Here is a 23,087-nt window from a genome sequence, read left to right on the forward strand (position 1 = left end):
TCTTCCCTCTCTTTCCTCCTCCTCTTCTCTCCTCTCCTCCCTCCCCTCCCTCCTCCCTCCCTCCCTCCCTCCCTCCCTCCCTTCCTTTCTTCCTTCCTTCCTTCCTTCCTTCCTTCCTTCCTTCCTTCCCTCCTTCCTTCCCTCCTTCCTTCCTTCCTTCCTTCCTTCCTTCCTTCCTTCCTTCCTTCCTTCCTTCCTTCCTTCCTTCCTTCCTTCCTTCCTTCCTTCCTTCCTTCCCCCCTTTCGAGTCCATTCTATTGCTTGTTTCAACATTTTTCCTTTCTTTTTTTCTGAAAGTTATGTTGTAGTATATTGTATTCACTTTTTCTCTATTTATAATTTTGTTGTTTTTGTTATGCTGTAAAGATGGTTTTTATGGTGTCCAGGGGAAGACTGTATTGGCCAGAGGTCCAACTTACTGCAACCTGTATTTCCTGGTTTAAACTAATTATGTTTTGTTTTTTCCTACCTCAGACTTTCTTCATTTTTGTTTTCATTTTATTTTGTTTTTCTGAAGTCTGTCCAAGATAAACAATAAGGGTTGGGTGTATGAGTATATAGGGATGGCTAATATAAACCAATTTATCCAATGTAGTTTCCTTCGTTTTTATGTACAGAAGTATATATTTGTAACCAAGATGTGTAACTAAGTCTCATGAAAAAAAAGGTCACATTGAAAAAGTCACAGTTTTAGCGAGGAAACAGACATCGGTTATGAACACATATTTTAAACTAGCTTAATAGTGTTAGAATTTGTTAGGTTAAGATTGGCTTGTAACTTTTTTCTGTGTAACATATTTCCCAACATTCTACTGTATTTCTCATGTCTGGTCTAGGTATGATGGCCCTACATTCTTTTAAAAATAGTTAAGGTATTGTATTGGTGTCCACCTATAAATGCCACGACCTAACACATTCTACAGAAGGTGTTTGTGTCTTCGCTTTACAGATTAACTTCGAGCCGTTACCTGATATACGTCTTCGGCCGGGCACTCATGACAGAGACCAGAGAATCACCGACAAGACACTGCCAGCGTCCTTCCCCGGCCAAGGTGCCACTACCCCCGGCGGCCTGCCTACCGACGAGTGGTTTGGTAAGGTCCCTTTTGCTCCCGTTGTTGGTGGGAGTTATCTCAGTCTGGGCTCAGTAGGGAGATTAGGAACACTGTGATCATTTTTAATTTGTTCTGTACAGTGTTGGGTGAAAGAAACTTAGGTCATCATTTTGTCTTAACACAGTTCATATTAACTTATATAGTGGTACTTTATAGTTTGTGTTATTAAACTCCTAATCATTGTTAAAAGCCAAAGTTCAGGTAATTTGTGCTAGATGGTGGACATAGAGTAGCCAAGTGACCTTTTAGTGTAGTTATTGTTGTTTTGTTTGAGAGTAATTTTAAAACATCCCAAGAACACGCACACACACATATATGTATGATATAAACAAATGTAGTAATAGTGTTTGTTTACCCAGGAGCCTGATGAAGTGTTTCCTTTCTTTGTTTCCAGCTGAACCCCATCAAAATTTCCCTCGTAACCAATTGCAGTACGTCAAGGAGATTGGTAAAGGATGGTTTGGTCAGGTAAGTCTGTTTCTTGAGACAGTCACAGATGAAGTACTGTACACAGATTATTTTTTCATAATAGTGTATTGTAGTAATAATAATCGGAGCAGGAGGAGGAAAATTTGAGGGTATAAAAAGTGGTGGGACCTGGTAACATCATGCAGTCCACAAATAGAGAAGTTTAGTGACCCACTGACCCCTTCTTAAAGAATCTCAGATACTGTCAGTCAGTCAAGAGGTTTATATCATCCTGGATAATAACAGTCACGGGTTAATAACAGTATGATATCATCCTCAGGTTCTGGAAGGCCGAGCTACAGGGATCTTCAGCGACCACACCAAAGGAGATTCCCCCACCACCTCTTCCTTGACACCCAACACCTCCCCCCGTGGCCAGACCCCAGTGGCGGTGAAGGTGCTGAGGGAGGACGCCACCCCAACGGAACAGATGTATTTCCTGCAAGAGCTGCGACCTTATCGGGACCTGTCACACCCAAATGTCCTGAAGGTCTTGGCTCATTGTCTGGAAACGGAGCCATTTTTAATCTTAATGCAATTATGTCCTAAGGTGAGATGTGTGGTATGTGATTTATTTTGTATCTTTATGATTATTTAAGAGCTTTAGAGCCACCAAAAGTTTTAATAACTAAATAGATGTGACCTGTTGGATAAGTAGGGTCAGGTACTATTCATTATACCATGCACTTTTAGTTACCACAACTTCTTTAGTATTAATCTACTATACTGTAAATGTTTAGAAGAAAAAAATGATGATTGGTACATGAATTAGGTGTATGATAAGGTAACAGTAAGTATATTCAATATTGTCTTTTTGAACATTGGGGGATTAAGAATGCCATTGATTTAGGAAACTGTTTTTAACCCCTTGTGTACAGAGTCCCCTTGTTTGCTGAATAAACTCGTCTGGTATTGACCAAATAGAATAATTAAAAGTAGCATCTCCATAGTGAAGGGGTTAAATAACTCAATCAGAACAAACTACATTAATACGTGTTTTAAGGTTTAATTTCTCTTCACAAACTTTCAGGGAGATCTAAAAGATGTGGTAAAGCACGACAAAGGTCTCACGGAGTCAACGATATTGCGTATGATTGTTGACGTCTCGGCTGGGCTCATGCACATGCACTCACATGCCTTCATCCACACGTGAGTCAAACAGGCCGAGTGTATTTATGTTGAGGTTTGTGAGGAAGACTTCTTTTGTAATCTCATACCACAGTACTGTACTGATACACCTGGGGTCAAAAGTTCCTTCCTTCCCAACCAGAAACAGTATTGACCCCAAATAACATAAAACAGTACACCCGCACGAGACGAGTCAGGTCGAGTAAGTAGGAAGTTGGGAGACTCATTCCTGTGACTCAGTTTCACCGCGGAGACCGAACTTTTGATCTTTACCTTATGGTGAATGGGTAAAGAGTCTACCAGTTCCTATGCCACTGAATATATGGGAAAGTTCTACAGAGGTTCTAAATGTATGTACTGTAGGTCCTCCTGTGTACATAAACTACAGTATATCTATATATTGTACATATACTCATGCAAGTGTGTACAGTAGTCTGTTCTTTAAGTGTCCAGTGACCATTTTTGCCAGTATACATGCTTATGAACAAGAGTGTGTGCTTATATGATATGCTGTGTAGATGATTACTTTGTGTGTACTGTATGATTACTTTGTGTGTACCATATTGGTTACTTTGTGTGTACCATATTGGTTACTTTGCGTGTACCATATTGGTTACTTTGTGTGTACCATATTGGTTACTTTGTGTGTACCATATTGGTTACTTTGTGTGTACCATATTGGTTACTTTGTGTGTACCATATTGGTTACTTTGTGTGTACCATATTGGTTACTTTGTGTGTACCATATTGGTTACTTTGTGTGTACCATATGATCATTTTCTGTAATTTTATTCTGCTTCCTTGTGTGTTTCTCTCATTGCTATTATAAACTTACCAATCAGTAAATTTTAATCCTAAACTTGTATTTCATTTCTGTTATATTCATAGTCTGTCTTTCCCCCTCTCGTTGCTCTAGGGACCTCGCTGCCAGAAACTGTGTGGTGGACGAGGACAACTCCGTGAAAATTGGGGACTATGGTTATAACATAGATTTCTACAAAGTAAGTAAGCCTGGTTCATATATAGTTCTGTAGTCCATTGTGAACCTGTCAATATATTCCTTAATAATTTTGTATTGTTCTTTTCATATTTCCTTGTTTGTATTTATTATCCATCACCACTTTTCACACTTCGGGTAATACATCATTCATTCTTTCTTAACAAGAGTTATTTAATGGTCTTGTCTACATGTACCGAGATATTTACTGATGTCGTGTGTATAATTATTTGCTCTTCTCTCTTATGGCACAGAACGAGTATTATTGTGCAGGAGAGGTGGCCTTACCTTTAAGATGGTGCGCCCCTGAGACTCTGAAATGCACCGACACGACCATAGAGACAAAAGAGGTGGGTTATAAGGATATCGTTGTGTTATGTTTGTACACCGGGGGATCGTCTATTCTTCCTTCCTTCCCTCTATCCATCTCTCTAACCGAACAAACAAAAGGGGTTCAGAGTTGAGATACCAAGAAGACCTGGATACTGTAGTTGGAATTCAGATAAAAGGAATTTCACTGTAGTTTAATTATGAGGTAGCCACAGCTTACACTCTCTCCTTGTTGAATTCTTTTTGTCCACAACTGTACTGTACATTGACTCAGCAAGTAAACAACCAATGTACAGTACCAAGACATACTACACTGAGTTGCTCTTTACAGGTCACTAAAGCAGCAAATGTCTGGAGTTTTGGTATAATAATGTGGGAGATAGCCAGCAGAGGAGAGCTGCCGTACAAGAGCCTCGATGATGACCAAGTTATACAGCAGGTGGTGGTGGACCAGACCTGCCTCCTGGAGTCACCCAAGACCCTGGAGCTTCACTCCGAGAAGATGTGGGTGAAACATATTGTTTGTCATTATTTCTGAGAACTTTGGACACTTTTTTCTGAGAACTTTGGACACTTTTCTACAAGAAGTATCCAGAAAGAATTACAATATTTAACTTCTCCATCATCAACAAGTCTCAAAATCTGGTAGACAAAGACCAATTCACCTGTACAGTATCTTTAACCATACTTAACATAGAAAAATATTCAACCATTTTGTAACCTTTTAACCAACTCTGTACCCTACCTCAAGCTCTGCTCTGGTAAATTTGTCATATTTCTGGTCTCTTGTGTAGCTACAGGATGTAATTGAGTCAGTGGAACAGACTCTTGTCTTAACTCGTGTATGTGGTCAGGTCTCGGAGAAAACAAAAGTACTGTACTGTATTGTATTCTGGATCAAGAAACTCCTTTTATTGTCTTATTTTCAGATTTATTTAAAAAACATTTCTTAACATGCACAAGTACATTGACTCCATCTGTACTGTACTGTACAATAACAGAATTAATTATTTACAGCTATAACATAATGAAACTGTGCTGGGACCCAGAGTACTCCAGAGCTCCCATGACCCACATTCATTCTTTGTTGATGCATCTGTGGGAGAACTCCTCTCTTACCTGCCAAGATACATCAACCATGAATGACTTTGAGCGACGGTGGGACCAACTCCAGCAGCAACACTGTCGGGATCACAGTATAATGCATGCAGCCAACACCTCTGACCTCAGGTAAGGAAGACGACGATGCTGTTATAGTCTACCTAACCCAACCCAACAAAGATGTATACTTGACACACTAGTTCTTGTTTGTACAGTATATATAATGTAGTGTTACCCATGTCATCAAGGACAAATAAGATATAATAGTAAGATGTTTTATTGTATGCCGAGGGAACTGATAAATGTTAGAGACTGGGACTTGTGGTCGTGAAATTTTTTTTATACATCATTGTGGGAAACTGGGACTTAAGGTTCTGATTTTATTTTATTATTATACAAAGTTGTGAGAACAGGTGTTGGAAGCAGTAGTTTATGAATATTCTTGTATTTCAGATTTGAAAGTGACTTCAACTTATCAGTTCAGGGTAAACATCACTTAGGAGGAGCAATGTCACCAAGCTTACAAAATCTTCATGGCTCAGTAGAGGACCTGGATGCAAAGATCGCCGACAAGTTTGGCTCAGCCCTTCCATCGTGGCTCGGAATGGAACCTGGACAGCCAATTGATAGTTTAACACGGGAGATAACCGACGCGATACTCAAGTTGGACGATTATTTAGCCGGAGAAAAGTCAGAACCGAGCACCGCACAGGTGTCACCAGAAAAGGGGGGAATTAACTTTAAATTTGGTAAAGATTCATTTGTCTCGAATCCTCCGGAAGCAAAGATTGCCAGAGTGGGTAGACTGTTTGCTGGGGAGGGAAGTGGACATCCAAGTCTTACCAGAACACTGTCGGACGGGGAGGATGAAGGCTTTACCATGAGGCTGGAACAAGGAGAGTTTACTGAGATGGTCAGACTGAAGAGCCAAAGTGTCCAGGACTTCATGAAGTTAACAGTGGTAGATGACGGCAGTGATTCTGACAACGCCAGTCAGAAGAACTCCTTAGCCTTTGAATCTCTTACTCAGGAGAAGAATTTCTCAAGTGAGGGTAATATAAGGGAGGCTCTCAGGGACGTTAAGTTTATGAGTGAACTTGAGAGATTACAAGCAGAACACAAATATTCAATCATTACTGAGGCAAGCAGAGAAAATGCATCCTCTATAGAATACAGATTACAGGACTTCAACCTAGACCAGCCTTTACATGAGTCAGATACACCGGTGCTCTCAGAGGCAGGGTCCACAGATAAGTTAGCAACCAGCACAGAATCAGACAACTCAAATAACTTCCACGAGCGATACAACAGTGAACGGGATCCTTTTTTAGGTGAAGTTATCTCCTCTGACCTTAGAGAGGAGAAAAAAATGAACGTCTGTAACACCAAAGAGGAAGATGGGAATTCCACTGATTCTGGAGAGAATTCTGTGGGGTCAAAACCCATGCTGGCATCACCCGACTGTGTCGTGTCTTCCCGGGAACCTAAACCGGTCGCTCTTCCCGATATCGTGGTCCACGATTCCGGCGTAAAACTGAGTACGCCGAGCCCTCCACCCGTTGAGAGTCCGGTGAAAATCATAAACAGTAATCAACCAAAGGAATTTCGTTTTATATTTGAAGACCAGAGTGTTTCTCCCTCAACTTGTGGCTCTAAGTTTACATTCAATGACGGACATGACACTCACTCCCAGACGGACTCGGTAGTATTTAGTGAGAACATTCGAAACACAGATGTGAACAGATCTGACGAGTGTAGAAATAATAACAATGAAGGAATCGGCTATCGAAGAATTAACAATTTCGACGAGCTCGACTCGCCCCTGGTTAAACAGTCGCTGGAGAAGGGACACGAGGATGTAAACAAAATGGGTGAGCTTAACAAGTTCCTCACATACATGCAGGAAAATGGTAAAGAAAGGTTAACCAGCACTCCCTGTAAAAAAGACATCATTGAAAACGCCACAAAAACAGATGAAACGACAAGTGAGGGGAAATACAAGTCTGTGTCTTTAAATAATGAGTCAGGAGTTCCTATTACAGACCTCGTAGGAGACAAAGAAATGCCCGTCAATGGGATAAACTTAAAAGCCCGCGACTCGGATACCAAACAGAGGTTAGTATTTGTCAGTACGAGCAGCAGGACAGAGGACGACGATAACAGTGTTGAGGAGGAAGAGGAGGACATGGCACTCAGGGAGGAACACCAAGAGGAAGTCCCAAGCTATAAGCCTGAGAAGATCATCAAAGGGGAAGACATAGTGATTGGAGCTTTAGATGATTATTCTCTCGACCTCTATAGAGCCGTCAAGTCTACCGAGATTCCTGCGGCGGTCAACGAAGCTCCGGCAAAAGCCTCGTTACCAGCGGAGGGAAATAAGGAAGCTTATTTATATGAATTACCTAAAGAATCTGTTATAAACAAGAGTAAAGGAAATGAAAATGAGGCAATAGGGATTGAAGTCGATCTGGAGCAATGGGATAAATTTCTTGGCAGTACAATGAACGGAGAGAAAGACGGTTCTGAGACGGTGTTTAGAGAGAGTTTCGATGAGAACGTCACGGCTGAGGGTAAAGTGGCGAGTGACGTACTAGACAGCAGCTTTGTGATGGGCGAGAGTGACCCTGATAATAAAGTGCCAATGAATGATCTCGACATGAACCATTCAAATTTTAACTTTAAAGACAAACCAGATTTAAGTACCACATTTGAACATAGTACCTGTGATGAGATCTGTGAGATAATGGCCAATGACAAGGATACAGAGTCTGACACAACGGAAAATCGTCCTCAAGTTAATGTAAAAATGTTCTTTGGGTCAGACTCGAGTATCACAGACGTCGATACCACCTGTAGTGATGTTCCCGACAGTGTGATGAAGACACCAGGAATACTAAAAATGAATTCTCTTATAAATAATTCAAGCAGTCAACAGTCCAAGTCAAGTGATGAATCTTATATTACAGCAGAGTCGAGGTCTCTTACTCAGGAGCTGCAAACCTCGGGTGAACTCTCAGAGCTTTATAAAACTACATTATCAAAATATGACACTGAAGCTACAATGTCTGTGAGTGAAACCATCTCTCTTAACTCCACAGGCAACACTCCTCTGAAAGTTAACAGTACCGAGGCATCGCAAAGTTCTCTCGTTGATTCTTACATTATTGATAATACACCGTCAAATTCCTTCACCTACAAGAGGGAAGCATCTGTTGACGGCACTATAGACGACATCTCTCAGAAATCTGCCTCGGAAATCCTGAAGCCTTGTACAGGTATATCTGAGGATGTTTTACATAAAACAATTCCCAAATCGGAAAATAGGATCCCCTCTACAAGCGAGACTGTTTCCTCAGGAGCTTTTGTTAATAATAGCAGCTTGGGGAGTAATGCTAAGAACGAGGACTTGACATCAGAGGCTTCACCCACTGCAGTTGACTCAGGGATTAGTTTGACATCACATATATTAAGTCTTGAAAATATTCATTCATCATTTCCCGTTGCATTAAGTACAGAGAAAGACGATGGACTGGATGTTAGAAAACATGAAGTTATTATTGTGAAGGAGGATGATGATTTGTCACCAAGTGCATATCAGACTAAGTTAAAATATGATGATTGCTGGAACTCCCAAGAGAGTCAGGATTCAGCAGTGGGGAACGATGAAGCAGAGAACGGAGACTTTTGGCAACAGCAAATGATGGCTTGGCAAGAGGCAGCCTTCCAGACTCGCCAGCTTCTTCAGCAAGCGGCTGGTGGGAGTGGAACATCTCTGGCAGGACACAAAGGCTCACAGGAAAACCTGTTAGAGGCAAGTCCCCGAAGTGACAGCTCGTCCACCAAGAGTCCTTACTCGTCTAACGACATGCTCAGTCTGGACGACGAAGGCACGTACGTCTCTTATAACACGACGGACGACGAAGAGGTGCTTGGCTACAAGCCGGAGGACATCAATGCCTTACGAGCTGAACTCAACCTTAAACTCGGGGGTCTACAAGAGGACAAGGAACAATTAGAACCCGAGGAACCAGACGATACATCCTCGTCAGACAGAGAAAGTGTTACCATCAACTATAGAGGCATTATGACCACAACACTTTCTCCTATAAAAGAAGAAAGTTACCTGGAAGATGATGACTCTCCCTTAAGAAAGGCCAACATAAAAGACAGTTGTAACTTAGACTCTATCCTTGACCAGAGCATCGAGTTTGAAGAACCTTCTTCGGTGAGAGACGATACATTTATTCTTAATGAAGCAGTTAATGAGCAGATTGTTAGTAAAGAAGAACCAGGATTAATTACATTTTCTTTGGAAGATGATGAACAGGACAAAAGGTTAGCGAATGAACACTCCACTGAAGAGAGTAAATCTACAAATGGCCTCAATATTGCCGATGAAGCACAAACTGACACGAGCGTGAAGAACACCGTGGAAACCGTGAACGAGTGTTTGAGTTTTGAAAATGCCCACGACAGTCTGATACTGGAAGATTTAGACGAAGATAACGGTCCATCGTCCATTCATATATACAACTCGGGGAACAGCTTTGACGGAGAAGACATGCTGATTGTCGACACTGTAACTAATGAGGCCAAGATCGTCGACAGAGGTAAACCAAGGAGCCACTTGGCCTTTATCAACGATCAAGAGGAACAACCGGAGACGAAAGAAATTCTCCTGATCGGTTACGAGGAGTCGGACGACGTGGCTCCCGAGTCCATTCCGTCCGTGGGAGGATCTCGGTTTGATGAGATGCGCCACCGCGAGGAGTTCCTGAGAAACAATCCATCTTGGGAGAAGCCGGGAAACATTAAGTTGGAAGACTATGAGGGAGATAGTGAGTCTAGACCCGAGGTAGAGTTTGTTGTGTCAGACTTACCCCCAGACTCCCCACAAGGCATACAAGTTCCTCATTACCATTCATATTTCACCTCCGCCCTCAGCACCATATCACACCCTAATGCTAGTATTGAGGAACCTCCAATCTTTGAACAGGTAGAACACATTTCTCTTCCATATGACGTCAATTACCCATCAGCGGGGGAACATTTACATAGTTTAGAGGATTTTGGTGAGCAGGACGGTAGTTTGGAGAATCAGGTTAGTGGCGGCACCAAAGAAGAAGCTAAAATAAGTGAAATTGAAGACGACGACGATGCCCCAATAAAGCTCAACTTCCTGGGCCGACTTTATTCCGACGAATCTGTGGAAAAAGACGAGGAGAAGAGTTTGAAGTCGTGTGAGTCGAGGGAAGCGACTCTTCTCTCCGACTCGGACGAGGAAGAAGGCAATGATGAACAACAAGTTGCCCGCCCCAAGACGCCAGAACCGAATGACATCAACCAAATGACTTCCTCAGAATTTTTAGCTTCACAGAGTTACCAGGTGGGAATCTCTACCTCATCTATCCCCCTTACTGCCATCAGATTCTGTTTATTACTCTTCACCATTTTAAGTGAAACCTTTTGGATTATAGATCACCATCTGTTTCTGCTTCTTAATTATGTATTTGAATGAAAAAATAATTGAAATAATAATAATAGAGTAATAATACAGAAATAATAATAAAAGCAACAACAATAATTATAATCATCATAATAATAAGGACAATGACATGCAGTACTCTGATATATAAATAATAATTTTCCAAGCTTCTGAATCAACATTTACACCAGGTAGTGGCCAAAACATCTCTAGTTAATATATTGTTGATCCCCTTCCTAGATCACCGACCACGAAGAAGTTGAGGAACAGATCGAAGCGGAGAGAGAATATGAAGACGACTCTGAAGACGACGAATACAGTCCGAGCCAAAGTCCTCGCAAGATGGACCGCGTGGAGCTACAGGCAACGCAAGACCCCCGCTACACGCCCGATTGGGAGAGCGACACGGACAGCGACGAAGACAGTTCTTCAACCAGTGGGGAGTTTATGTGGAGGGTGAGTATCAAGCGGCGGCGATGACAGGTAATAGTAGCTTTAAGGTTGGTCCATATAACTGGTCAGGCAAAGATAAACATAGAATTATCTTACTAATATTAACACTAACTAATTGATATGCAAATGATAAGTAAAAGCAAAAGCAAGTATGGGATGTAGCTAAGAGAGTCTTGTGTTCCTCTCTGATCCTTTTTATATACAGTAGTTATGACTCAGTTTAACCTGTACCTGCTGCTAATGACATGAAGCACTTATTAACACACAGTAGAAGACCTCATATCCCAGTATTGTACACCTGAATAACCGGATTCTGTATATCTCTAGCGCCCCGTTTGATACCGTCACAGTCTAGCCGTAAGCGTTCATTTGCATATCCGGAACTCCAGCTGCATGGTTCCACAACTTTTTTGCCATAAATGTGAATATGTGACTAAATAATCGGAGCTCCCGGAGTCAGACGCTCCTCCTCATTTCGTGATTGGCTTCGTGTCCCAGCTGGCCAACCAATCACGAGACGGTTGTGGGAGCTCGGGTAAAGAGCATCGTGAAAACTGCATCCCCTTGTCTGAGGCCACCTGCTCCTCTTGTTGTATATGCATGTGTCTAGTGACTTGTTTTGTTATGTTTCCTTCTTTATGATACTTTACTTGGTGTTGTGGCTCCCAGGCGGCCACCAGAGTGTTAGCATGTGTTGTGAGCATCACCAAGCAGGCTGTGCCATCAGGAGCCATGAGAAAAGAAAACATTAATGGTGTGATACTTAACCTCTTCTCTGCTGATTATTTAGCATTTTGTTTTAGTACTTTTATTGTAATTTTTAATTGTTCTCCATCAGTTCATTTTTGTTTTAGAACTTCTATGTACTCTGTGAACTTTACTCATACAGTATAGATATATTTTGTAGTCTGAAACAATAATGGCAGACTTAAAGATATCTCTGAAATTTGAATTGTTAAAGCCTCAGTATCAGTTGCCTTTGGATATGGGATCTTCTACTGTACCTGTGATTCTTTTAGATGCCATGATGTGATGTGATGCAGATGAAATTTTATGCAGATGATAAATATTTGGTTTAGGGTTCCTGTATTCTATGTTCTGTGGATACCATACTGTACTACTGTTATTGCTCGTACAGTAGTTGAAAGTTGTTCAATCACTGACTGCATGAGTATACTGTTCACGGTCATTTAGTGGTGAATCCAGTCCCCCCTCTACCATGCACCCACCTATCATTGAGTAAGATGAGCACCTTTTTCTGACAGTAATTTCAAGCAAAGCACCTGACAAACTCACTTATTAAATGGACCAAGAGACGAACTACTGTGCGTAAACTGGACTCCAATAAAACGATCCTCATGAGCCGGCAGTGGAAGTTTGCTCCTCCACGCTAAAAATAGCTTACACTGTATCTACCTCGGTCATTACCCAGGAATCATAAAAAGTAGAAATGGTAAACCCGTACTCTTGGATTGACATTTTTTTTAGATGTATGGGTGACCTCTAAGCAGTAGTAGTACTATATATTTAAAACAATGAAAGGGCCTCCAACTTTGCAAATTAAAAAAAAATAAATAAAAAAATAATCACTATCATGGTTACCTTAATCAAGATATTTAAACTTGCTCCAAGACAGTGATGAAATATTACCAAGATACAGTATGCATATCACAGCTCGAATTATTCCCTGTTGCTGTCCTGTGACGTTGTAAAAGCCAAGTCATCGATAAGTTCTCCTTTCATGTTAGTTAACACATTCTCTCGTTACCCTACAAGCAGAGCTGTATGGAGAAAGAGAAGAATTTTTATTCATATATCCCCTGCCTGATTCTTTAAAGTGTAATGCAATAAGATAAACACTTATGATTTGTTGTACAGACTGCTTGAATACTTACTGTGTGGATCTTACAGTACCTATGACACTGTTGGCAATTGATAGACACCGGTTGATATGTGTATTCAGATCCGTCTCTTTGTTTATATGGGTATTTTAAATACAGTACTAATTATTTCCCCCTTTTGAATATGTTTTTTTTTTTTATTATCGTACGCTATCGTCGTAAATTGCCTTCAAGTGTCATAAGTACCGTAGTGCATTTACCTTGACAAAGAGATGACCGCACTGTACTGTTTGTCACTAACCCTGACCTGTCTTGTTCTGCTTGTCTCCCCTTATCTCCCTGTTTGTGCTTTCCTGGAGCTAGCAAGAGGAGGAAGAAAAAGAGAAGAGTAAAGAAGATGTAGAGAAACAGGAAGAGGTAAGGAATTTCTAAATGTTGATGGTGTGAGAAAAACTTTTGAGTACTGCATCATTTTTAAAGCTTATCTCTCAGTATAGTTAGATATATATACTGTATGTATACTTTGTTGCCACAGTCCTTTTAACAACAACTTAAAAGACAATAATATGTAATAAAAGATGAATACAGTGAGTTTTCCATGTTATAAATAGTTTCCTGAGAGCAGTGGGGAATTCGGTGAAATTTACAGTACGTACAGTATACAGTATGTAACTATTGAAAATACATGATGGAAATATATAGGATGATTCACTCACTGGAAACCCCAAGAGTATTACAGTATTAAAATATCTGTGCTTTATATTCTAAGGTGTTTCTCTGTCTCTCTCTCTCTCTTGTTTATACTCTGGGACCACCAGCAATTGAACCACCCTATACTGCATAAGATCATTCTCGTTACTCATCCCTCCAAAGCTGTTCCTCTTCACCCATAATGTGCCTATAAGACTTCTTCATATACATTGCCGTTCAGAACTTTCTTTACCACTCCGGCTCTGACTGTGTTATTATTTACCTAGGGCGACGTAATGCATCTCTATCGAACTTCAGCCTCGAGTTAGTTTTCTTTTGGTCAGGGAATAAAATGTAAGTAGGATTCTGCTAAATGGGAAATATTCTGCTGGTTTGTTCCTACCAGTGTCAGTCTGAACTTGTTCTTTGAGGTGTTTTTGTTGGATCTCCTGAAAATTTTTCCCTCCCAGTTTATTTCACTGTTACATTAACATAACATATCCACACCTAACCCAACCTAACATAACCTAGCGTAGCCTAACCTAACCTAATCTCCCCCCCCCCCACCCTCAGGTGTAATAAATTAGTTTGTTAGGTTTACATTAGGATGGTTAATCTTAAGGTGAAATAAATTAGGAGGTTAATTTTTAAGTGATAAAACTGTCTTAAAGTGAGGTATTGGAGTATACTAATGGAGGTACTGTATACACAGTGGAATATTCTAGAGGGCATGATTGCATGCTGTAGATACAAATTATGAATGAAAGTACTGTACAAGAGTCAGTTGTTAGAGTCCCTCCAGTGAATCAACCTAAGTTAGTTTTACTCTATTACTTGTAATTGTTTTACTGTTTATTTTCTTCAGCCCGGGGAACAGTGCCAACAGTCCAGTTATGTATTGGATGTTATTGAGGAAGAGCCTGAAGATGACATGGAGGAGGAGGAGGGAGAGTTCTCAGAAGACTCCGAGAGTGGGGAGGAGGAATTCACTCCATCCAAGTGGAACTCTGATCTGACTCCCTCTCACTCACTCCTCAAGAGTCCACAGAACAGATCCGTAAGTGTTCATTTGTGTGAGTGTATGAGATTCAGTGTTGGGTTTTATGAAGATACAATATCTATGGTCTGTGGATATTGCCAACCCTGAAACAGCTTATAACACCTTGTGTACAGGCTCCCCTCTGAGCTGAATAAAATTGTCTGGTATTTGTCAAATCAAATATTAAAAGTAGTGTCCCCATAGTGAAGGAGTTACTACACCATATATCATATTATAAATATCTAATTGAAATGTGCCTGCATATTCTTTTCTTTTTTTTAACTGCATTTCAATTCAAATAACATTTATGACATCAGTATGAATGGCATAGCTACACTATAAATATATTTCTTCTGGAAAATTGTCATACAAGTTTACAATTATTGATTCAGCATGTATAAAGGTAATGGAGGTACAGTATACAGACCAGCATTACCTTTTAAAGTGAAAATCTTATATATACAGTACAGTATAGTTAGATTCATTAGGTACAGTCACAAACAAAAGTCCTGTTGCTTCTTCTACTGCTCCACGAACCCCGAGATTTAGACTCGTTAATCCGAAGCATTTATGGACAAAATAATGTATCAGTGTCTACTGCTTAGGGTTCACTAGTTTGATTCTCAGGGTTCGTGGAGCAGCACAAGAGGCAACAGGATTGTTTGCAATAAAAATTGTGTGTATTATAAATTCTTCCTAAGATACAATAAATACAATAATACCATTTCCTACACAGAGCCTCAAGAAAAAAGTTCGCTGGAAACGTCAACGTCATCACAGAGTGTACGAGTATCCCCCAGAGCCGCGGTCGTGGGAGCCAACACCCACAGAACCTCACCAGCGGCGCTCCTGGGGACGCTCCTCGCTAGACTACCTCAGCCTTGCAGGTTAGAAAATCAGATACAGTTTTTACATTTGTCAAAGTTCTTCTGTGTTAGATATATTGTTCACCACACTTCAAAATTTCCTAGAATATTTTTGGTATTTATCCTGTACAGTACTTCATTTGTAGATTTAGTAGTAAGAACAAATGGTAATTACTCTTATTACACTGATATTTACCAGTTATCAGCAATCTTTAAAGTTTCCCAAATGATAAACATACATACTGAGTGAATAAAAAATCTTGGATATAAATCAATGTGACAATACACTTGGGATGCTTCTATCCATCAAATTTTTACGTGATTGTTGAGTAAGATGAGGACACTACTGTTTCTGCTTTTTCTAACCCATATTCTCCCAGGTCCCTGCTTTTACTACTGTTGCTTTTCTTCCCATAACAGAAACCTCAAGCAGACAAGGTAGGGCAGGTTGGTGTATATTATTAATACAACAGTTAACCTTTCTAATAACACTTTTCCTCTGCTTCACCCATTTTCTTTCAAACTAGAATGCATCATGGTGCTGATTCTCTCTTCCCCTTAGTGGTAAAAACTGACTTTGCTGTCATATTGATAAATTTGTTTTTAGATAATTAGGTGACTAGTGAGATGTGCACCAACCAAAACAACTTTACCACTAGTAATAGGGGACCAATTTTTAGGGGCATTACATCTTCATTGACCTTCTGGTAGAGGAAGGTCCTGGCAGTGAGTCCTACTGTGAAGGGTTTCAGGTTCAGCTGTGTCCTGTGTTAGTTACTGCCAGGATAAACTAACATTGCTCTGAGATTTTAGGATGGTGGGGTTAGTCTTGTTGGGCACAATACATTGTTGGTTTGGCCTGAGGGGATTATTTTTATCTACTCCTTCTTTTGCTTTTCTTCCCATAACAGAAACCTCAAGCAGACAAGGTAGGGCAGGTTGGTGTATATTATTAATACAACAGTTAACCTTTCTAATAACACTTTTCCTCTGCTTCACCCATTTTCTTTCAAACTAGAATGCATCATGGTGCTGATTCTCTCTTCCCCTTAGTGGTAAAAACTGACTTTGCTGTCATATTGATAAATTTGTTTTTAGATAATTAGGTGACTAGTGAGATGTGCACCAACCAAAACAACTTTACCACTAGTAATAGGGGACCAATTTTTAGGGGCATTACATCTTCATTGACCTTCTGGTAGAGGAAGGTCCTGGCAGTGAGTCCTACTGTGAAGGGTTTCAGGTTCAGCTGTGTCCTGTGTTAGTTACTGCCAGGATAAACTAACATTGCTCTGAGATTTTAGGATGGTGGGGTTAGTCTTGTTGGGCACAATACATTGTTGGTTTGGCCTGAGGGGATTATTTTTATCTACTCCTTCTTTAAAACAGACTGATTCTTTTCTTCTTTTCATGTAATAAAGATACAGTACAGAATTAGAATCTGAACTTTTTGGAGCTTTCTGTTATTTTTCAGTAAATGGTCATTTATAAAACAAATTTTACCCAAAGTTTCAAAATACTCTTAGTCACTCCAATATGCACATTATTATGTGGCCGACAACTGTGCTAATTTGTCTAAAACTTTTGCATGTTGATTCTAGGTAAATACTGTAGTTTCTGAGTTATCTGAATTCTATATATTGCAAGCTTTCATTGCACCATCACTGCAGAAGCTTTGTAGATTGAAGGACTTCAAGTATACTGTATTATTTGTTGAGAACTACATTTTATATATATATATATATATATATATATATATATATATATATATATATATATATATATATATATATATATATATATATATATATATATATATATATATATATATATATATATATATATATTAGCCTGGCAGTTTTCCAATTTTCTAAACATAACCCAATCCAAAAAATATATTCAAATCAGAAATTTAATAAATGTATAAAGTAATGAGTCACTTTGTTTTTTTAATGCAGTTGTTAAATTCTGTGTTGGTATTTTAGCCTGCGATCCACACACACAGTCCACACTATGTTACTATTTTACCATATTGGGATGACTTCATTACACTTAAGGTCAATTTTGATGTGAACTGAATTATGGCTGGACGATGGCCAAGATCTGACTCTTGGATTACAAGCTCATTTAATGTCCAGACTTGGCTAAGAACCAAATCTGTATATTATATCTCTCAATTCATTTACTTGGGTATATGCAGGTTTAAGTACACTGATCATAGGACTACAGTGATTGTAGGACCACACTGACCAAAGGACATTACAATATCTATTTAACAGTAAAATGTCCCTTAAAATACCATTAATTTTATATATTTACAGTGTATATTTTCTTTCCCATCCATAAAGCAGACTGGGACCTCGGAGCAGATGAATTTATAGCAGACGATGGTGGAGACATGGAAGATTATGTGTACCGCAAGCCCAGTCGTCCTGCTCCCCCGCCCCCAATTTACACTCTGGGGTCTGTTGCCTACGATGATGCTCCTGAAGGTGGGTCCTAATGATTCTTACCCCAAGATGATACTCTTCAAGGTGGGTCCTAATGATTCTTATACCAAACATGGTGTACTGTACATAAATAATACTGTACTACAGAAGCCTATTCATCTGAAATTTATGATAATAGTATTTATTTTGTCTTTCAGGATTTCTCGTAGACAATGGAGAATTTTTCATCCGGTCATCAGGTTCACCCTTCACATTCACGAGCTCGTCATTCTCTGCATCAGACTTTTTCCCAGGAAGTCACTCTGCTTCCGACTACGACGTCATCTTTGGTGGCCCCGCCCAGACTCCCGGTTTCTCTGATGCTTTAACAAGTAATTCAGTGGATCATATAGGAAGTGAAAGTGATGTGATGCAAGAAGATGAACAAAGACTTAACAGATCTGGTGCAGAAGGTCACACTTTAACTGCTGATATTGGTCTCATTAACCCAAGTTACCCAATAACAGAGGAAAGTGAACAGTTATCCTCATCTGGCACTGGTCTTGGCCAGCTCAGACATACCAGAGATAAGCTACGGCTAGAAATACCTACAATATCTCTGGCAGGTGATGCTGCCAAAAGCACAACAGTTACACTTGAAAATGGTGAAAGTGGATTAGAAAAATATAATGGCCAGAGTTTTTCAAGTATAAACCTTAAACGAACTGAACCAGAAGTGAGTGAAGTTTGAGTTAAATTAAACTTAGAATATAATTGTTAACACAAACTGAAACTACGCTTAAGACTGTATCATAAAGTTTAGTGCATATAACTCTTGTATTTATATCTCAGGACATTGAAATGAAAAAATAGTACAGTACTGTATAGATGTTACAGACACATGTACTGTAAAACAATGAGTGGCATACCATACAGTCTAACACTTCTCTGTCATTCTCGTGTAAGTTGGATCAAGAGGTACAGAAACCCAGAAGAAAATGATAAATAATCGTAGTGTTACAAGACAAGTGTAGAAAGTACCAGGTGTACTGTAGTCAATATAGAGATATAGTAAGGTTATGTCAGGTACTGTACTGATAACTATATGGTACATACCTGATCAATCACTGCTTTAATTTGTAAGAGAAAATGCTTTTTTTACTGTACAATCACTTCATTCATATCACACAGAACTCTGCATTTGAATCAGATAAGCAAATCTTGCACATGAATGAAACATTTTTCTGAGTATTTTTTAAACATGCCGAGTGAAACTCGCTTTGTTAGCCGACTGAGAACTTTTATAGACAAGAAAAAACAATATTGTCTGGGTGTTGAATAGGAAATTGTTGGCATGTTGTCTGGTCCTGATATTTACCTCACAATGGAAGAGAATGACATACCCGGTATGACCTGGATGTACTAGTGTTAAAACATTATTTTCAGTGATATCAAATATGATATAGTGTGTCATGAAGTACATACTGTAAATACCTTTACCAAAAATATGGAAGATTTATAAATACTGTATAAAGTGGTGATAAAAGAGTGACTTTATCATCAGTTTTAAACAAGGAAGCAGATTTTTTTTCCCCAAAATATAATTAAAATTGGCCTTACAATAATGCTGCCGAGGTTTAGAACTGGTGGTGAGTCACGCACAAAGCACACCCAGTGCCTCTAATGTGTCTTAGGAAAACAATGCTGCCGTCCACAATGCCTGTTGTATATTTCTCTTAAGCATTGTAATAACATGTGCTTCAATATGCAATTCTTAGAATCATGGAAGTGATTTATTTCAATAATGAATGGAGGAATAATTAAGCAGGCATGTATTTTACTGTACAGTACAGTACTCCAAAGTACCGGTACATCAAATGTATATGCCATGTAACTTTGGTTGTATTAAAATGAGTTTAACTTTATAATTTATTATTAATTAGTAAGCTGTTACATCAATCACATTATAATGTATTTCTTTGTAAAATAATATTTTTTTCATTTAAAAGTTTGGCCTTGAGGAAACTTTAGTTAGTTATATGTATATAATACACAAAGTATCAAAAGACAGGCAGTAGTTCACATAACTTAGTTCCCAGCAATGTCCAGATATTTGTCCACCAGGTAATAAGAATTGGGGGTTTAATTTAGGGTTCCCTTTTCCCAGACCAGGAACCTTACCTAGCCTAAAGTAACCTAACCACATCTACAGTTTTAACAGCAGTACAGTAATTAGACCCATATACAGGAATTAGTTTGACCCTCGTAAATTCGTCTTGAATGATGTCAAATCATAATTTTTTTGGACTTAAGGGTTGAACTGTCTGCTATTTTGATAGTTCTCCATCCCAATGCTTTAATTTTCATAAATCCTGATAGCTTGGTAGTTACTGCTACTTAACATTTACTGGATATGCCATATTGGTAATACCAGCACATGGACCATGTGAGTTGTCTGGATTTTATTTGCCTAAATAATTACTTTAATATTTTGTGCAAATTGTTTAGGAATTTGTCAAAATCTAGATACGGTATGTTGATATTAGGGTGTGGTTTGGACAGGTTTAATAGAATTTAATTGAAAACTAGCATTTGTGAAATCTTGCTGTACAGGAGCCAACGTACCTCCATCTATGCTTCTGACTGTTAAAGTACGTCATGCAACAGACATTTTTTTTTATGAACATAAAAGATTATATAGAGATTATCCTTATATTGTACCTCACCTGTTGTAAGTCATAGTAAATATATTGTAAATATCCATTCCTCTGTTAGAGTCTAAATCAAAGTGCTATGAATTTCTATTTATTGCAGCAATTGAAAAATACTTTACAGGTAAATTATCAGTGGTAGTTTTTTTTACAGAAAAGTTTAATATGCAGATTGTTTAAACTACAGTAGTTGTGTTTGGTAAGGCTCTTGAAATCTGATGTATATAAATCAAGACATTGTGAATTATAAATTGTTCACATATTTGTACATTGTTTCATATTGTGTATTTTGTATTTATTGTTGTTACTAAATGCATATTAAAGATAGGAGTGAGGATTTATGTGCAAGTAATAGCCAATGGAGCCACTACCTCACATTATAGTAGTGAGTGACCAGGTACTAGTTGAACGATACCTGTACATATCCTCAGTAACCCCTTATAAGGTTAATGCATTAGGTGATGGTCATAGGGGCCAGTCCTTAAAAGCCCCAACTTAACCTAAGCTATCAATCAGCTTCAGATCCTCAGGTGTCCTAATTCATATACACCCAAACCTAACCAAGATACCTGGGGTCCAGACCTGAGAGTTATATTAGGTGAGGTTGGGGCTTATTTAGAACAGAAAACAATATACATACACTAATGTATTTCTCAACCTTAAGTATGAAACCAAAGCAAAAATTTTATATAACTGCAATTTGCATATATTTCCATTCACAGTGTTGCATGTGCACCAATGGTAAATATTTTTGTAAATCCATTTTATTATTATTCCTCTCCTACTTTTGTTGTGGGGGAGGACCAGGGTACAGAAATCTCAAAGAATAAGGGGGGGGTAATTAGGGCAGACTGGCAGAAAACAAGTGGTGTAGTAAGTGACACGGAAGGAACGAGACAACGCTGGAATCATTTACATCCCCACCTGCAAATCCTTAACCTCTACATCAGTTCATTGTAAACCATACCAGATATTTACCCCACATTTGTCCACTATTTCTCAAGTTTCAAGAATTCATAGACTTCCTGTCTTCCCCATCACTTTTATTTCTTAACTGATATAAATGGTTGTGCTGGAGACTGCTTTGTCCACTCTACATTGTGAGGCCTGGCATTGTTTATTGAAATTTAGTGATGCTGTAGCTTTAGTAATGAAAGATTAAAAAAAAAAAAAAAAAACATTAAAAAAAAATATGTGCTGAAAACTAGTAAAAGTTGTCACCCAAATCTGGATCTTTTTGTACTGTATTTGATTATTCTCATGAGCGTGTAAAATTATCTTTGTATCAAACACTGTTGCCCTAAACTATAGTAATAATTTAGGGTTCTCAAATGAAAAAAATGACCCTGTAGATGATGACACTGAGCTCTCTGGTGTAAATACTAAAATAAAACATTGAAATCAGACCTAACATGATGGGAGATATATATATATATAGTGTACTTGTGAATGAAGTTAGATAATAGTTGAACTTTTAACTATAAATTTTCATGAGACTTCAAGATGATATCAGATTTACTTTCAAATTTCATTACATACATTTTTATAAGTACAGTATAGCTAATTGTTATGTACCCGGCATCACCCTGTACTACTATAGGTGCCACCAAGTTGTAACATTATTTTTATGCTCGGTGAACATCTTTGTGGTCTTATGTAAAGTAATTTATCCATATCAGTACAACATAATGACAACAGACACGAAGGTGTTCACTGATCCCCACAAGAGGTACATCTCCATGATCATTATTTTGTTCTCACTCAACATTCCACTTACAATCTAGTCCTTCAGGTGAGGTACAAGGTCCCTCAAGTGAGTTACAAGATCTCTAGTGAGGAATGAGATTCCTCAGGTGAGGTGCAAAGTTCCTCAGTGAGGTACCAGGTACAGGACTTCAGACATGACCCCAGGTACCTCATATGAGGCACCAGCTTGTGACACATATCTTTTGTGATCTGACATCTAGCATTTGTGTGCATAGATATTAGTATACATATTATGTATTTTATTTACCACAAAAATTCTAATAAAATATACTAAGATTCACAAATATGGTAAGGTGGTTGTGTATATTTATTTGCTGTCCAGTACAGTATTCTGGTGTAAATGTTTCGGAATTAAACTCACCAAAATAATAGTTTTTAGTAACCTTATGTAGGTTTTTTTTTTAGCCGACGAAGGTACTGCACTCGTCCAAGAAGCCCCCCAATTAGCTACAAGGAGGGAGGGGCTTGTACTGTTAATTAAAAAACAAAACAAAGTAACTGTACTAGAAAAGCCTTCCCACAAACCATGGCTTAACAGCTGTGCAAGAACACTAATCACAGCAGTTGTGTTCTGACCTCACTAGGGGAAAGGTCACGGCAGGGTTAGCTCCCGAGGGATAATTATCAGATATGGCCAGCGTTATGTGTGGTCTGGGGTCTGCGAGTT

At 38.9% G+C, this 23,087-nt stretch overlaps 1 protein-coding gene across 10 annotated transcripts in view; it reads left to right on the plus strand.

Annotated features, from left to right (window-relative positions):
- The window catches only part of LOC121862920, a 93,714-nt gene extending 70,925 nt beyond the window's left edge, over positions 1–22,789 (plus strand). For 2 of the 10 annotated variants that reach the window (XM_042361335.1, XM_042361340.1), the window contains 16 exons: positions 950–1,094; positions 1,510–1,583; positions 1,864–2,133; positions 2,614–2,732; positions 3,628–3,712; positions 3,963–4,058; positions 4,370–4,542; positions 5,056–5,268; positions 5,593–10,525; positions 10,865–11,080; positions 13,282–13,335; positions 14,474–14,665; positions 15,384–15,534; positions 15,934–15,960; positions 17,862–18,005; positions 18,161–22,789. In XM_042361335.1, coding sequence (XP_042217269.1) covers positions 950–1,094; positions 1,510–1,583; positions 1,864–2,133; positions 2,614–2,732; positions 3,628–3,712; positions 3,963–4,058; positions 4,370–4,542; positions 5,056–5,268; positions 5,593–10,525; positions 10,865–11,080; positions 13,282–13,335; positions 14,474–14,665; positions 15,384–15,534; positions 15,934–15,960; positions 17,862–18,005; positions 18,161–18,693 — 7,425 coding nt within the window. In that variant the 3' untranslated portion in view covers positions 18,694–22,789. Of the gene's footprint in view, positions 1–949; positions 1,095–1,509; positions 1,584–1,863; positions 2,134–2,613; positions 2,733–3,627; positions 3,713–3,962; positions 4,059–4,369; positions 4,543–5,055; positions 5,269–5,592; positions 10,526–10,864; positions 11,081–11,404; positions 13,336–14,473; positions 14,666–15,383; positions 15,535–15,933; positions 15,961–17,861; positions 18,048–18,160 lie in introns of those variants that run through there. The other 8 variants (XM_042361336.1, XM_042361337.1, XM_042361339.1 and 5 more) reach the window with 8 other exon arrangements.
- The last annotated feature ends 298 nt before the right edge of the window (positions 22,790–23,087 follow it).

The sequence above is a fragment of the Homarus americanus genome, unplaced genomic scaffold (genome assembly GCF_018991925.1).
Source record: "Homarus americanus isolate GMGI-L3 unplaced genomic scaffold, GMGI_Hamer_2.0 scaffold24922, whole genome shotgun sequence".
NCBI lineage: Eukaryota > Metazoa > Arthropoda > Malacostraca > Decapoda > Nephropidae > Homarus > Homarus americanus.